Genomic DNA, 18,030 nt, shown 5'->3' on the forward strand with positions numbered 1-18,030 from the left:
AGAGCATCCAAACTTACAGGTTTGAATAGATTAGTCTGCTGTTATCAATGTGTAGCATGACTGTGTTCTCACAGATAAAACTGGCTTTAATCCACGTCCAGTCATCTCTGCCCCATTTCCTTGGGGTGTGCAAAGCACACCTTGACAGTGCATCACTGAGCAGCAGCAATACTGTAACTCTCCACAGTTCTCTTCTAAGCCTTTACCTGTGGTTATAAACACAGCTTAGAGACCCTAGATATCTCTATTTCACATGCTCCAGGGTAGCACACTAATGCTGCATTTAAAAGGTGACAGGAAGCTGACAGAACCCTTTGCAACAATAGATGACTTGAGATCAACCTGAAATATCAGCAGAGCCAGTATAATAAGGAATATATACATCTTCTATTCCTTCCCTCAAAGCTTGATATTTTTCCTTAGTAACTGAATTGGCAAGGCTAGACATTTATACTTGAAAGTTATTGAAATTTTGCTTTAATTCATAGTATGACATTTTTTCTTTAATTAAAAAAGCCTGTACTGCATGAGTACAATTATTCAAGAGAAATTTGTATTACGAAAATCTGGAGAAAAATATATCCCAGGCACAGCTACAGGTTGGACAAAAAGGAAATTCAGAGCAGCCCTGCAGAGAAGGACTTGGGGGTGTTGGTCAATGAGAAAATGAACATGAGCCGGCTTCAGTGTGCGCTTTCTGGGCTGCATCAAAAGAAGCGTGACCAGCAGGTCGAAGGAGGTGATCCTGCCCCTCTACTCTGCTCTCGTGAGACCTCACCTGGAGTATTGTGTGCAGTTCTGGTGTCCTCAACATAAAAAGGACATGGAACTGCTAGAACAAGTCCAGAGGAGGGCCACGAAGATGATTAGGTGACTGGAGCACCTCCCATATGAAGACAGGCTGAGAAAGTTGGGGCTGTTCAGTCTGGAGAAGAGAAGGCTGCATGGAGACCTCATAGCAGCCTTCCAGTATCTGAAGGGGGCCTACAGGGATGCTGGGGAGGGACTATAGTGATAGGACAAGGGGTAACGGGTTGAAACTTAAACAGGGGAAGTTTAGATTGGATATAAGGAAGAAATTCTTTACTGTGAGGGTGGTGAGGTACTGGAATGGGTTGCCCAGGGAAGTTGTGAATGCTCCATCCCTGGCAGTGTTCAAGGCCAGGTTGGATGAAGCCTTGGGTGATATGGTTTAGTGTGAGGTGTCCCTGTCCATGGTAAGGGGGTTGGAACTGGATGCTCTTAAGGTCCTTTCCAACCCTAATTATTCTATGATTCTAAGATATGAAGACTGGTTCAGTTAAGTTTTCTTTTAACTGTGCTTCACTGAGGAAACTTGACTTTTTAAAGCTAGCCTAGGGTAGCCTATGGCTTGCTTAGATTCAATTTTTGCTGTCTCTACACCAGCCACACCAAAGCCACTCTATCATTCCCCTTCCTCAGCTGGACTAAAAGCTCATGGGTTGAGATTAGGACAAGGAGCGATCACTGACCAATTACCATCATGGGCAACAGAAGGTTGCTTCTCCCAGAAGTCACCCCTGCAGCTCCCCCACTACCAAAACCTTGCCATGCAAATCCAATACATTTTTGTAGAGGATAATTCTGGGTTTTCTTTGAATTGACTTTCCACTTTTTTTTCTGGCAAAATAAGTGTTTTTCATTTTCCCCCCCAGACCACATAAGCAAACAGGCTGCCAAGTTTCATTCTCACTTTTTTTTTCTCTTTGATGGACTCTTTTGGCTGGGCTAGTTTGCCTGGCTTTTCTGCCAACAACGTATTCAACTCTTCTTCCTGGCATCTTAGCAAGTGAAGCAACAGCTAACAAAACAGCTGATCTTCTGCTAGCCATCTACATTTTCATTCAGTGCAGGCATAGATTATTCATTCATATATAAAGTTTTGATGGCATTAACATAGCAGAAGTGATGAAGTATGTCCACAGCACTTCTATTTAGATGTGACAAATATTAAACACATTTGCAGATCTCAATTTTCTAACTTACATTGATGTACAACATTGAGAAAATATGCAGGTGGATATATTTCTCTCCTCTCTATATCAGAAATCATATTGGTAATTTTTTGAAGACCAGTGTTATCAATTAGAATGGAATCACTTCTTAGTTGTGCACCTTCTCGTATCTTTCTTTTCCAGCTTCTGTGGTTTTCACCAAGAATTATCTTAGTAGGGGAAATATATGAAAAAAAAGAAATTATGCCAAAAATGGGAGAGTGCTTGCCAGCTGGAAGAAGTGTATAAGCAATAAAAAACTATCCTGTCATAGAGGGCACAGATCCAAAAGACCAAAAATACAGACCATTATATTGCAATCAAGAATGAACTCCAAAGCAACTAACAGCAAGGAGACAGTTCATCTGTTAATTCTGTTTGCTAACACGACTCTATAAAGAAAGGTAGAAAATCAGGCTGCTTGGATGATGACCCTTAATAAAGTCAATTAGGGATGGCACATACTCAATTCTGCAAATGCTGAGCATGAAGTAGTCCCCATCTCAGGACTTTCTCAGCCCTTCCTAATGCAGCATTGCTGGACCGTAGCCTACAGATGCCTGTGAAAAAAGCAGCAAATCAACAGATACAACCATCAATTTACACTCACAAATGGTAGTTTTGGGGAAAAGACTGAAGTTATTCCCTGACAGAGGACAGACTCAACTTAAGCTGACTCCGAGGCTGAAGACAGTGGGCTGGAAGTGAAAAGAGATGCAGCTGATGGGTGAGGGTCCTCCTGACAGGATGGCCTCACCATACCCGGTGATGCAGCACAGCCCTGGCTGCTGCCAGCCTGACAATAAAGGCTGCTACAGAAGACCCAGAGCATTGAGAAGCATTTATGTCCATCCTTTGATAAGGGAGAACCAAGTTTATCTAAACTGGGGTTGCCATTTGTCCAATCTGTTCATAAAAATGTTCAGATCTGCGCTGATTCGTACCAGTGCTTTATTGCACCTACTGTCAGAAAATCTCTACTAGTATCTGATACAAAAACACCTGAAGATTTAAATCTCCCCACAGTATTTCCTTTTTAAGACCATCTTCTGGACTCTCTTCAATTTCTTAGAAATCCTACAATGGAACACTTCTTAGGCTTTTTCAGCTCCAAATGTAGCAGAAAAGACCCTGCTGGTGACTTACTGAAGTTCTCATCTGAACAAGAGTGTGCTATGGCAGAAATAAAGGAGTAATTTTATGTCTCTGGCTCCTGGAACTCAGTATCTTCTGTTTAACTTGAAATGCTGGATCCCAGAAACCATTTGTGCTGCACATTAAAAAAAACAACAACAAACTGGAGAAGACACAGTGGAAATCATTGTTTAACACTACAGATCATCACCTCTGTAATACACCACTCTGTTAATGTCAAAAGCCTCATTGTCCAGCCAAGAAGATTGTAATACTAAAACTCAGTGTGTCTTGGATTGAGAGTAAGTCTTGCTCATAACTGAGTAGTGATAAGCATTACAGATTGCTCAGAATGAAAAATCACAGGAGATCTGCGATGCTCTTACATAGACCAAAGTGCCTTCTAGAGAGGGCATAAGACAAGAAAACAAGAGTCTCAAACTGAAGTGGTAGTCAAAGCTGCTTTAGGAAAAATGGATAAAATGAACTGAAGTCTGACAGAACCAGCTAGTAGTAGATAACACTAATGAAGGACAGGTCAGCAGAGAAAGCTGGGCCCCCCAGCTTCCAACAGGTCTTTGATTCAGTCACTGATGATGTGACAAATGCAGTCCTGTGTTCCTAAATTCTCAAGGCAAAAGCCCCCAAGCAATAGAAGATAGTCCAGTAAAGGATAGGAAGCTGAGGACAGGAATAAGCTGGCCAGTTTTCTTAGGGAAACAGGACATTGAGTAGAACATCAGTACAGTATCAGCATGTATCTTACAGTATCAGTAACCCAAAGAAGGGTTAACAGTGAATTAGCAAATTTTTCAGGGAGTATTAATCAGAGTAGATAACAAATCTGACCTGAAGGAGTTACAGAAGGACCTAATGCTGATTAGGCAATAAAATGTTGGAAGAAAGTTGGTCCTAGTAAACGCACAAGTCCCTGTAACAGGGTACTCTGGATGACAAAGGTGTAACTGAGTTTAAAAAAAAGAAACAATAAATCCCAAAATAATAATAATACTTAAAAAGCAAAAAATGTATATTCATAGAAAAAGGTCTATCAAGGGCTATCAAACACAGAGACATGGAAGCGATACCTGGCTCAGGAAATTGGTAAGCTGAAGAACATCAGAAGCTGCGAGGACACTGGAGGAGAAGCTACATTTCAGGCTGCCTCCAGTCTTCCCTAGATGGGCTGGATGGTGCTCATGTCTCAAAAAGGCCTTAATGCAGTAAGTTCACACTTCTACATATGACACAATGTCATTCGCACAGGTATGACACAATTTAAATGTTTCAAACTATTGCTTCATTGCTACAATACAGGAAAGCCTACATTAATAACAAGACATTTCTGTGGTTTACATTTTTCTCACATTTTCTTTCCTATATCGAATGTTCTCATTCCTGTACAGCTTGACTGCATGCACAGAAAGTATGCTCAGCAGATTTTAGCACAGACCTCAAAAACGCATACACCACCAGAAACATATTTAAGTTCTACAAATGCCACATCATCTTGAAGCTAGCATTACACCATTTTTAGTAGGGCTCATAAACGACAGTTTTAACAATACAAAGTTTATAAGATGCCTATTAAAACAAGTATTAGAGTTCTGAATGTCAAAGATGTCACCAGAGAGAAGCAATCCATGAGCCAAAAGAAAATTAATTTCATTGGCAACGAGCATTGAATATTATTGCTTTCATATATCCCATCAAGACAGAGGCAAAACAAACAAGAGAGTTCATTCCATTTGCATGTATTTTTACAGAACTTCATGTTACAAGAATTAGGGAGGCAAATGCTTACTTTCTTCAAAATAAAGCTTCAAAATAAAAGATTATACACATGGATAAGGAAGATATGCCACAGTATTCAAACTAGTTGATTCTATGCTTCTGTATCTCAACAAAATAAATATTGCAGTTTTCAGGAAAGCAACATTTCTTTTAATCGTTAATCTTCTCTCTTCTGCAGATGAGCAAAATTTCCAATAAAGAAAATGAACACTAGCTAGCTTAAAAAGTTTTATTTCAATATACTGCTCAGTTATAGCTTACATGATTTGCTGTCATGAATTCGAATGATACATTTCAATTGCACTGATGCTGAAGAGACAGAGATTGTATCCAATAGCTCGCGATGTGCACCTGCAATAATCGAGTCACATCAAGTACACTGCCTAGCAAAAAATAAAACAATCCTGCTGCTGACCTCTGCATTGAAGAAGAGAAAATACATGATGATAGTCATGCAGTGTGGGTTATAAATTTATTTGGTTTTGCCCATTTTTTAAAGTTAGATGATAAATCTTAAAAGCACAGTACTGAGCTTAAGAAAACCCCTAGCTTTCTCATAGCAGCAAGGTCTGAATGTTTCCTATGTCCTCTTAACCTACACATTTGTGGTGGCACTTCACCACAATCCTTCTGAATGTTGAGAGAAGAGCTAGAAGTGCAAGCTGTGTTCTAATTCTGATTTCTTATCAGTTTTTGCCTGATGGTTGACTGACTTTTAATCTCTCCATGTTTCAGGGCTGAAGTGCAAAAGGAGCTGCAGAGCAGAGAAGAAAACCACACTACTGTTGCATGTGGCTTCACTGCTGATGCAATTGGGGATGGTTTCTGCTCTGCTATCCCTCTCTAATTTCCTTAGCTATAATCTTTCCCCTGCTGAACAGCTTTTCTGGAAAATTATTAATACTTTGCATCATTCATAGCACTGCCATTCCGAACAGCAGCCACAAAATGGAACAAACATTTATTCCACGTTTTAGTTTGACAATACTATCATTGTTAAACATTGACCTCATAGCAGCCTTTCATTATCTGAAGGGGGCCTGTAAGGATGCTGGGGAGGGACTCTTCATTAGGGACTGTAGTGACAGGACAAAGGGTAACGGGTTGAAACTTAAACAGCAGAGGTTTAGACTGGATATAAGGAAGAAGTTCTTTACTGTAAGGGTGGTGAGGTACTGGAATGGGTTGCCCAGGGAGGTTGTGAATGCTCCATCCCTGGCAGTGTTCAAGGCCATGTTGGAGACAGCCTTGGGTGATATGGTTTAGTGTGAGGTGTCCCTGCCCACAGCAGGCGGGGTTGGAACTTGATGATCTTAAGGTCCTTTCCAACCCTAACTATTCTATGATTCTATGGCTGTATTCACTATTCCAGGTATTTATAAACTAAAATTACAAGGTTTAGAGGCATAATTAATGTTCCTATTAGCCTCTCTTTTTTAAAATTATTTTTGAACCTTAAATCATCCGCTTAAGTTCTTTTCTACAACTGTATGAAAAACAAACCCATGCCTCCTTCCCCAGAATCTCTCAATCCCCTCATGTCAGGCAGTACAGTTTCAAAAAGTACAGCAAGTAACACAATAATAAAATGATGGAAGTTAGTAACTGCTAGAAGGAGGAGAAAAGTGTAAAATCTGCCTTTTTTCTTTCTGTTTATCAAAGGCAAAGTAGTTCTTTACTCTGAGGATGGTGAGGCAATGGAATGCTTTGCCCAAAGAAGTGGTAAATGCTCCATCCTTGGCGATGTTCAAGGCTAGGCTGGACAGAGCCTTGGGTGACATGGTTTACTGTGAGGTGTCCATGCCCATGGCAGGGGGGTTGGAACTAACCTTAAGTATTCTATGATTCTATCTTTGGAGTACATTCTGAAGAAATTTATTTACTTCAAACACTGATGAGCACTTTTGATTTTTCCTTTTAAAGACAACAAAAAATTACTTTCTAAAAAGAAAAAAAATGTCTCATTTAGCAATCCATATTTCACCATGGAAAGTTTCCTATTTGCCACTGGTTAGTGGATTTTTCCCCAAGAAAAAGGAAATTACTCTTGACAAGCTTCAGTTATGAATAGTGGCTGGCTTTGCTTGGATCAGAGTTCATAGGAAAAAGTTGTGTTCAAGGTAACCTGAATAGACTGGGTTTCAATAACTCACTGAGAAGTAGGCAGCTCTGCTGAAACAATGGCAGTCCATTTTCCAGAGTTCAGAACAACAAATAATCAGCCTGTGTTGGGGTTTTTGGGGTGCTGTATTTCTGATTACATGTAACTCAAATACAGTTACAATGGATAGAGGAGCTTTGAAAATACCAGTCAGTAAGAAAATGAACGCTTAGAGTAAAAATCAGAAAAAGTAAAGGCTGCTTTTGCTTCAAAGGAGAATTTCCCTACTTTGCTCATGGGCAATGCATTTTCTCAGCTGACACAGAAGGCCTATTGCTTATTCTGAAAGATGAAATTACCTTTTCATTACCTTTTCAAGACAGGCCCTCCTGCCTCTGTGATAGCTCATGACCATGGAAACTCGTAAGCCAGCTGGTGAGAGGCACATGTATGTTTGAGTAAGGTTATTCAACTGTAAATAGTAATCTTAAGAAATAATAATAATAATAATAAAGAACAATTTTGAAACGGCTTATTTCTTTCTTTACATATGGTGGAATTATAGTAACAACAAAAATGTGAGTTCCTGGCAGTAATACCCTTCCTTACTTGGCTGACTGACTATAAGAAAACAGCGGTCAAATGCCTCAAACACCTGGGATGTGAGCCTGAGTGCTCACCAGAAAGGAGCAGCCTGTGCTCCAACAGGCTCCAGAGTCTGTAAGATCTAAAATAAGCTAAGTCTTGAGTATACCTGGCCATTGAGTGTCCTTTTTCTCTGTAACATGCCATCTCTGCTTCCATGTGGTTTCAACAAAAACTATTTCAGAGCATTAAAAATAAAGAATTCAGAGGCATGACCAGTCATTCTGCAGCCAACAGAAGAGTCCATACTAACACCAAAGAATTACATAATAGGAGAATATTTTGCTGCAACAAACACCTACCGCCCAGGACAGCTTTGGATATTTTTATGAAACTTGGCTATCCCTCACCACATCATGCATGTGCCTCAGGCAGGTGGTTCTCCTTATCCTACCACCCTGAATTCTCCCTGCCACCTACCACCTCAGAGCTTCAGCCTTGCTTTGGCCAGTAAGTTTCAGAGATCAGGATTTCAGTTTATTTCACTTTTCTGGCAGTGCTGACAGCCAGAAAACTTATGTACAGACCACAAAAAGGAAAGAGGATGACAGAAAAGGAATAAAACTGGCTAATAAATTCAGGTTTATTCTCACGGGTTGTCAGCTCCTGCAGGTTCTGACACCTACAGAGTGAAGTGAGTATCTGACTGCTTGAAATTACATTATCATGCCACAGCCTGAAACCATTCAATATATAGGCAGTAAGGGGAGGGCTGCCTCTGTCTGCCCTTCCTTTATCAAGAGGACTAAAAGGTTCTGCATTTTCCTTCCCCATTACACTACCAATAAAATAGTTTTCATTTAAGGTGGTTAGAGCATAAAGCAACCAGGAAACAGGTCTACTTCTGGCAAGCAGTGTACTTAGGAGGGAGTTTAGTAGGGTTTTTCTAGGGAAGGCTACATAAATTTCTTTAGATAAGACTTCCAAGGCATTTTTTAATTAAACAGGAATACAATACAAAGCATTTCAAGCAGTAAGACTTCTAAATATACACACATATTATTTTTAAAACAGAGTATTTGCTGGTCAACGCCCCACCTCTGTTATTTAGTCTGTGTATAAAATGTAACGTTAGAAAGATGAATTTTAAAAATTACACTAACAGAAATAGAAATTGGAGGCATGCTTTTTCTTATGAATGATAAAACACTGCAGTTCTAAACTCATTCTATTCCAACTTTAAACAAACAGAATATCAATAATTATTTTTCCATGATGACTACTAAAGACTACTCTCCAGCTTCACAACACACAAAAGGTTGGACTATGCACTGATGATTGACACGGATTCTTTTGTTTCCATTCACCTGCAATGGTTACTTGCCAGCTAGCATTCGTTAAGCCATCACTTACTGGGAACCATTTAAGTGTTGTCTCTTTAGATGCGTCTTCCTGTTCCTTTAACATTAACAAAATATAGCAGGAGGCTGTATTTTATGGAGACTGATAGAAATTATCAAAACACCTGAAACTCATCCATACTGAAAGTACTGTACATAGGAAATGTACCAGGATGTACTAGGGGACTTCTACTTTCCAGAAAGCACTAAAGAAAATGTTTAAACTCATTATCTTCATTTTTTCCCCACATTTTTTGTTTTGGTACCTTTACTATTAGCAGTGCATAGTGCAAATTTGTAGATACATTTCACACTTTAAATGTATCAATTTCTTAGCTTTTGAAGATAAATTTGGCAATGGTCATGACAGTGTTAACAATTGAGAGCTTCAGCATCAGTTTGGAAATTACAAAAATTCATCTGATAGGCAGATCTGTAAGACAACAAAATCTTAGCCATTATGGCATAAACACAAGAACATCTGATTACTTTAAGGTCAAAAATACAGTAGATGTAACTGAAGATGTCTATAATGGTAACTATCTTACATAAATTACCTAGTAGCAGAATTCATTTGCAAGCATGCAATTACAAAGTTTGCTTTCGAGTTACACACAGTAGTCCCTAATTTCACAAAGTCAGTATGAGCTATGAGGAACATCTACTGTATGCACAGGACCCTTTTCTACACACTTACCTAATCTATATACTTACAGCTATGTACTTACCAGAGATATTCTGATAGAGATCTCATCTTGGTAATTAGTAGCGTGTAACGGCTCACACTAAACCATATCACCCAAGGCTTCATCCAACCTGGCCTTGAACACTGCCAGGGATGGAGCATTCACAATCTCCCTGGTTTTCCTGTACCCTTCCTCCACAAAAAGGAATGCCATACAGAATGATGTAATGATATCATGGCAAATAGTACCATTAAAATAAAAGCATGGTGTTAATTAAATCCAGATCTTTTTATCTTTGCTATTAATATAAATATATATTATAAATTACATGAAAGATTTTAGTGCTGCAATCTTAACCCATGGTATACTGCTTTATTTACTATGTGCAATTGACTCAGGCTAGTAAATGAAAACAGATTAGGAAGGTGTGGAGACAGTGTTCTCACAGGAGAATGGATATTTGGTACAGGAGCTCTGAATAACTCCAAGGGATACAGCAAGGCCGTGGGAGGCCCGAGGAAGCTTAAGCAAGCAAGATAAGAAGAAGCTAGAATTCACTGAGTTATGAGAACTGTGGACTGTTGGCAAGCGTTTGAGGTCAAGTTCTCACACCTGTGCTTAACCATTATGTTAGTCACTAAGGGTCTTCAAGACAAGTATCCAATCATGATATGTCAAATTGCTGTAGGTGTGTAAGCAACAGTATATAAGGAGTTAACACTTTGCAATTAATGGCTTTTTGTCTGATCATATTGATTTCTGACTGAGTCCATTCCGCAGCAGGAAGGCACATTTTCTTGCTCTTGAATAATTGCATAATGCTGCAATGTTTGGAACACAGTCTCTAGAGGGGAACATTCAAAAATATTGGTTTGCAAATTAAAAACACTGAAAAGTCAACGTCAGCCATGAAAACATTTCCTTTAACACTACATACTATAAGTTGTTTAATCAGTCCCTCCTCCAGCTAAGGTCTGAATTATCATTAACTCTGTGGTTCAATAAATTATTAATACAACATGGGAGCATCTAAGGGAAAGATGGTGCTTTAGAACATACACAGCAGATGAAGAGTTCCAAAAAAGGCCAAGAAATGTTGCTGTGAAGAGTTAATGCAGCAAAAGGGAACAGCTGGGACTATTAAAAGCAGTCATTAGAGGAAAGAAGCAGCAAACTGTTCTAATTGGGTCAGCTGACAGGTGGCTGGGCTTCAGCAGTGTCCTCCTGGCAGTCCAATCCCATGTGCAGAGATTGATGTTACTGTGCGACCCTCAAACCACATCTACAGCTGTGAAGCTCAGGACACGGTGTGGGACACTGAACGGCCAATTCAAAGCTTCTCAGCACTGATACGTAACACAGGGAGCAAAATAAGTACATATGGGGGTAAGTTAGGAAAAACACTGAGTGTGTGTAAAATGTTTAGTCTCTTAACTACGGCTCAGAACCCAGTAATAGATAAACTCCTTAATATCTGGTATGCACTGCAGTGGCACAGGCAAATAATTTTAACCTCTGCATGCCTCAGATTTCCAGCATAAACAATGTTAACCAAGTTCACCAGAATCTCCTTAAAAGTTCCAAGGTTCAATCAACAGACATATGTGGCCCCTTGTGAGGTCTGCAGCAGAAAAATCCCATCTAGAACGAACCTTCTACTCCCCCCTGCACCAAACTTGCAGGCAGGCAACTCTCCCACTGCCTTTTTTATACAGAAAAATACTCAGGAGAGTGACAGTCAGGAGATGGAGTCAGGATGGAGACCACATCCCTGGCAGACTGAAAATGTTCAAGAAACATAAGTCATGAAGGAGAAAGCTCCATGTGTTACTGCTGGTGACAATTCACAATACAACTAGCCATGGTTAAGTATTTCTATTTAAAGATAAAGACAGGAACCAAGACAGCTAGCTGCTGTCAGAAAACCAATGCAATTGATAAAAGCATATTTTTCATCATAGATAGAAATTTGGGGATATAAATAATAAAATTGGTTCAATGTATTTAGCGAATGTTCTTACATTAATGAAAAAAACGGCATATAAGGAAATTCTCAAAATTCAGGAGCACAAAGCCACATTCTATATGAGTTTAACAGTTTAACCATCCAGCTTTTTCTACAGTTTTGTTTGAACTTTATGAATAACCTAAACATTGGTTTAAATACTTAGGAAGAAAAGACAATCTTTGCCACAGAAGAGCAGTTCCTGTTATAAGAAATCTGACTTGAAATATCCCTGATGTCCTTTGCCCTCCTTTGCAGTAATCCTAACACATTACTAATATACGTTTTAACATTTAACTTAAGAGACAAAAAGACAGATGCTCCTTTATGGGATTACTTGCATGAGTAATCTTTAGCATAACTGACACTGGATATTGTTAGAATGTTTTTTATTTTTAGCTGAGAAAAGCATATTTATTTTCAGAGATGAAGTTGAAAGACTATGCTGAGCCTGACATAGATGCAGTGCAAACTTAACCACTAATTATAATGAAAATCTGAAATGGCCTATAGGCAGGTGATGAGTTCCTAATTTAATGAACAATCTTTTTTATAAAAAAACTCACTCTTCTGACAGATTACTTCAAAGATTTTTCAATCTTGTCCTTGAGTGAGTTAGGAGCCATGCCATTTGTGAGCTGACCAGAGAACAGAATTGCATATAACCAATTTTCCTGCAATTCAATCAAAAATACACATCCCATGCTGTTTCACACGCTCACTCAGCCTTAGCTGTCTTAGATCAAAGTTTCATCAAGTATTAAGGAAAGCTAAAAAACCCATGCATACCTTTTATATTTGATGTCTCACACTGCAGTTGTAGTAAATACGTGGTAATTGCTAACAAGCCTTCTGGAAAGGACAATTTTATATACAAACCTTTCAAATATTTATGGTAGTCCCTCTATCAGGAGTGCTTCCCAACTTCTGCACTTTCAAGCCTTAAACTCAACCATCTGATGTGGATTTTTCCTTTGCTTTGTATCAGTAGCACCCACAGCTGTGCTGATAAGGGGTTACTTGCTTTCTTGAAGCATATTTACTCCACTTCAACCTGAAACATACTTACTATGATAGCTTTAAATTAACTTTTGTGAATTTACCTTACAAGACCGTAAGGGAGGGTGACTCTTGACACCACTTTAGACCATTACCTCTAAGCCATACGCTGTGCTAACATGTTGCCACTATTCATTTTTGGGAGCTTGGAAGTGATCTTTTTAGGTGACTGACAGTGCCTCACTCTAGCAGAGAAAGCACAGGATCAGGGCAAGGAGCTGGCTGATCCTGGTGGAAAGTCTCACATTGCAGCAGCTGCCTCTGCTGCATCTGACTCATGAATAAAGGGCTTGTTTTCTACCCTGGCTTTCAATTAAATTTTGGTAAACACAGACATTTACCGAAACATTTAAACCAGTTTATCTGACTCCTAAATGAATGATTGTTTTCTCTGGAACAGAATCAAAGCCTGAAGCTCTATTCAGAGAAAATTTCAAATGATCAGTGAACGATGGAAATTTCTGTCTCTATTTCTGATCTCTGCAATGTCAGCAGTCCAAATATTCAAAGTTAAAAAACCAGCACCTACGGTACTACAAGACTTCCAAGTTTGTTGTTTTGTTTTTTTTCCAACCCCCTTTTTTTCTTAAGGATCAGAACTAAGGGAAGAGAATGCCTCCATTAAGGATATCAAAACCTGATGGCCAAGCAGGAGTTCATCAGACACAAAACGGATCCATCTTGTGAGTCTATAACTGCTGTGAACACAAGGCTTCTCTGACTCTTCAGCAATGAACTCAAGTTTGTGGAGCCATCAGCAGTTTTACATTTTCCTAGCCATTGATTTGAGGCATGATGGAAGAAGTAGAAACTTCTTAAATCTTCCCTCTGCTTTCACATATCTGCTTGCAGTCAGGCACACCTCACCTCAAATGACTTGGGTTTAATAACTTTGATCAACATAGAAACTATTTAATATGCTAAATCTAAGTTTATCCTTCAAACACTCCCCTTACAGTGCATTTTAGAATAAAAAAAAAAAAAATTAGGGAAGAATTGTAAAATGTATGAGGCCAGAAATCAGGCCAGTCATCAGTCCTGTGCTAAAGGACGACACTGGCTCAGAGGTAAAAAAGCTGCTTACCTTCTTCACAGCTGGATCACGCAACTGATTTAGCAGCTTCTGAAGCTATCATTCCACAAAATTCATTACCTGAGTTTTAAAATGTATCTGCCAGCAGATTTCCTTGCACCACTGAGGTGAAGATTAAAATGCAGTCATATAATATATTATCATAGAATCATAGAATACTTAGGTTCAGAAAGGACCATAAGATCATCTAGTTCCAACCCCCCTGCCATCAGCAGGGACACCTCACACTAAACCATATCATCTAAGGCTTCATCCAACCTGGTCTTGAACAATGCCAGGGATGGAGCATTCACAGCCTCCCTGGGCAACCCATTCCAGTACCTCACCACCCTCACAGTAAAGAATTTCTTCCTTAGATCCAGTCTAAACCTCTGCTGTTTAAGTTTGAAAGTTTTAACCCATTACCCCTTGTCCTACCACTACAGTCCCTAATAAGAGTCCCTCTCCAGCATCCCTGTAGGCCCCCTTCAGATACTGGAAGGCTGCTATGAGGTCTCCACGCAGCCTTCTCTTCTCCAGGATGAACAGCTCCAACTTTCTCAGCCTGTCTTCATACAGGAGGTGCTCCAGTCCCCTGATCATCCTCGTGGCCTCCTCTGGACTTGTTCTAACAGTTCCATGTCCTTTTTATGTTGAGGACACCAGAACTGCACACAATACTCCAGGCAATTATGTGGTTGGATAGCACAGCTCTTAAAAATGCTTAACATTCAGAATAAGTGGCTTTTGTTAAAATTAATTTCTCTGGCGGGTGGTCTATACATTACTGTGACAGAAGCAAATGCCCTCTTTAAACAGTGCAAGTGACAGCCAAAGTCTGCCAAGGATGGATGGAGGACAGATTCCACAAATGTTTCCAAGATTCTAATGCTGAATTACCAACAGAGAAGTTTAAAACAAAAAAGCAAAAATAGAATCATAGAATACCAGGTTGGAAGGACCTCAAGGATCATCTGATCCAAACTTTCTTGGCAAAGCTTGACCTAGCACCCAGTCCAGCTGAATCTTAAAAGTGTTCAACACTGGGGAATCCACGACTTCCCTGGGAAGATTATTCCAAAGGCTGATTGTTCACATCGTGAACAATTTTACTCTGGTGTCCAGGAATCATTTGTGCCCATTACCCCTTGTCTTTCCCATGTGACTCCTTGTAAAAAGACAGTCCCCATCCTTTTTGTATCCACCTTTTAAATACTGGAACATGGTGATAAGGTCTCTCCTGAGCCTTTTTTTCTCTAGGCTAAACAAACCCACTTCTCTCAGCCTTTCTTCCTGGTGTACAGAAGGCTTCCCAGACCTTCAATCTTCGTGACACTTCTCTGGACCCTCTCCAGCCTGTCCACATCTTTTTCATATAGCAGGGGCAAAAACTGAACACAGTATTCCAGGTGTGGCCTGACAAGCACTGAATAGAGTGGGATAATGACATCTTTATCTCTGTTGGTGATGCCCTTGTTAATGCAACCCAGCATCTTGTTGGCTTTCTTTGCTTCAGCTTCACATTGTTTACTCTTACTGAGCTTGTTGTCCGTCAGGATCTTCAGTTCCCTTTGCACAGAGCTGTCCCCAGCCGGGCAGACCCCAGCCTGTACTGCACTCTTGGATAGATATATAAAGTAGTTTTGATAAAAGATGCTGATGGTGCCTCAGACAGACAAACTGTCTTTTAAAGGTGACCACTTTTTATTTCCCTTTCACTGTATGTGTACGTATAAGCAATTTCTTAAAGAACATCACAATAAAAATGCAAGGTGATTTTTTTCTATTAGCTTTGAAACCAACAGAAACAACAGGAATTAGATCTATTCATTTCAGTTCTGCTTGAAGTAGAATTTCAGTGGCTGTACATACCACATCTTAAACTGCACAGGCAGTACTGAATTAATTGAGCTTTAGCAGAGTCACTCATGAGAAGTGTCAATCACTGGATGTTCCACTTCAAATGAGAAGTAGAGGCACTCAGAGTGAAGTACATAATGTACAACTCCCTTTCAACATTTTCAACATAGAAAACACAACTGCATTAACAAAGTAATAATGCAGTAAAAAACCCACCACACATTCACTTCTGCAACCCTTCTGTCGCATTCACCGCTGACAAAACAAAAGTCCATGTATGAAGCATGCAAAGCTTTTGGGCCTGCCTTCCAACTGCACATGAGCATGTCAAAATCTGCTCAGCTGATACAGGGACTTCCTCAGTATCTCAATATACAGCAAATAAAAACCCTTTTACAACATTACTGAAAGGAGTTTATATCTGTATAGCAGATATCACTGAAGTTTAAGGCTACAGCTATATGTAGCTATAAACACACACACCCCCCTGCCTTCGATTATACATAATCTATAAGCTTATCTGTTCACAGGGCTTTGCATGACAAAAAACAGTAGTAAAGTAAAAAATAAATCCGTGTAGCCCAGTCATATGGAAAAAAAACAAGCCCCAGACTTCCTTGGGATCCACCATTTTGTTGTCTTAGGGAGGTGTTGGTGTGCATTCAAAGAGATCAGTATTAAACACACTGACTACCTCCCTAGCTTCTGTGTTTCTCATTCAGCATTTATAGAATACCTACTGCCACAGGACCTTGGTCTGTGACAATGGCTGGATGGATGTTACGACAGTTCACCAGTTACACAAAATTAAAACTTAATAACAGCTCATCCAGTATTACTGCCACCTTCTTAATCAAAAAAAGGCAACAAAACCAGACCAAAAACTGGGATCAGAGCTCTAGTATAAAAACACTACACTCAACTTGCCAGCAAGAGCATTAGAGGCTTGGACTCCCTAAATTGCTCCATTTTCCAAATCTCCTCTGAGGCAGCAGTGTTATAGATACAGTTTCAACCTAAAAATCCATCTGAATATTCACAGCGATAAACAGGCAGAATTACTGTGTCTAACCACTATATAGTGAGTGTAAATCCAACCTGGTGAAAGGACCATGATTCAATGGTGGCAATCTGCGACTTCCTGTCAGCTTATACAAGATCAAACCAAATCACTGAATTCATACTAAAGCTGACCAAAAATGAAGGACCAGGCAAGACAAAGAGGAAAAAAAGCAAGATGCCTCAGTCTCCTATGTTTTTAAGCATCTTAATATTAGCATTATGTGATGATGGGAAATAGGCAATAAGAGCCTTTTATTTAAACATACCAGATATCTTTCCTCCTGCCTCATGCTGGGGGTACGGATCATGTGATTCTGTTCTCCTCTCCAGTCTCCAAAACGTCGAAAAAAATAATTGGATAAAAATCGATTGACAGGATCTCTAATGATATTGATGTACACTGGCTGGTCTCCTCCAAACCTGGCGGGAAGAAAAACAGGTCAATCTCATCAGAAGATTTCACACTGGCACATGTATCCATCTGTTATCTGAATGTCTTCAGATAACTCTCTACACAAGCTCAGAGCTTTCACAAGATTAGAATGGAAACTGAGAGGTTTACCAGTAGCTACCAAAACTTTGCAAAAGCACGCAAGAACTCTTTCAGATGAACAGTAAATAGGGTGTCACATTAAGCTACATATGTGGTACAAAAATTTTCGTTTAAAACCATTTTTTGCACTGTGTCAATGGATCAGCCTCTTGAGTTTTCTCCTTGATATTTTCAGATGAAAAACCTTCTCCAGCTCAATCCGGGAATGGGTACTTTTTGTCAACACATTTCTCATCTAGGAAGTTATGTCAGAGCAGGCAATGCCTAACATACTACCATAAGGCAGCCTTAGATCACCTTCATCTGTACAGTAAGGGCAAAGGATTTTGCAACATTCAAGCTTATCTCAAAAGGCTTCCTTTGGACGAACTGACAGATACGTATGATATTTCCACCTTTGTATTTGCTGGAACCTGTGCAGATCTTCCTTCCCACACACCCAGCTTGCACCACCAGCTGGATTTGAGGTTATTTTGTGTTTATACATCACCTTATCCTTGTACTAATCTGCATAAAGATGTTTTTTGGAAGTCAATATAAAAATGTGCTTCAAAAAAGAAATTATGCATCTATTTCAAGTACAAGTCCAAGGAAAAGAAAAAGAAAAAACCAGCTGTGACCAAGCTCCTCGCAAAAGCAAAATGCAGCACAGGTACCTGCAATTTAGATATGAAAAGATAAACCAGAGCAACCTCATCAGTCTG

At 39.6% G+C, this 18,030-nt stretch overlaps 1 protein-coding gene across 2 annotated transcripts in view; it reads right to left on the reverse strand.

Annotated features, from left to right (window-relative positions):
• UST (uronyl 2-sulfotransferase) overlaps window positions 1-18,030 on the reverse strand; it is a 194,417-nt gene that overhangs the window by 38,928 nt on the left and 137,459 nt on the right. For both annotated transcript variants that reach the window (XM_031049854.2, XM_034061059.1), the window contains exon 5: window positions 17,040-17,193. In XM_031049854.2, coding sequence (XP_030905714.1) covers window positions 17,040-17,193 — 154 coding nt within the window. The remainder of the gene's footprint in view (window positions 1-17,039; window positions 17,194-18,030) is intronic.

The sequence above is a fragment of the Melopsittacus undulatus genome, chromosome 3 (genome assembly GCF_012275295.1).
Source record: "Melopsittacus undulatus isolate bMelUnd1 chromosome 3, bMelUnd1.mat.Z, whole genome shotgun sequence".
NCBI lineage: Eukaryota > Metazoa > Chordata > Aves > Psittaciformes > Psittaculidae > Melopsittacus > Melopsittacus undulatus.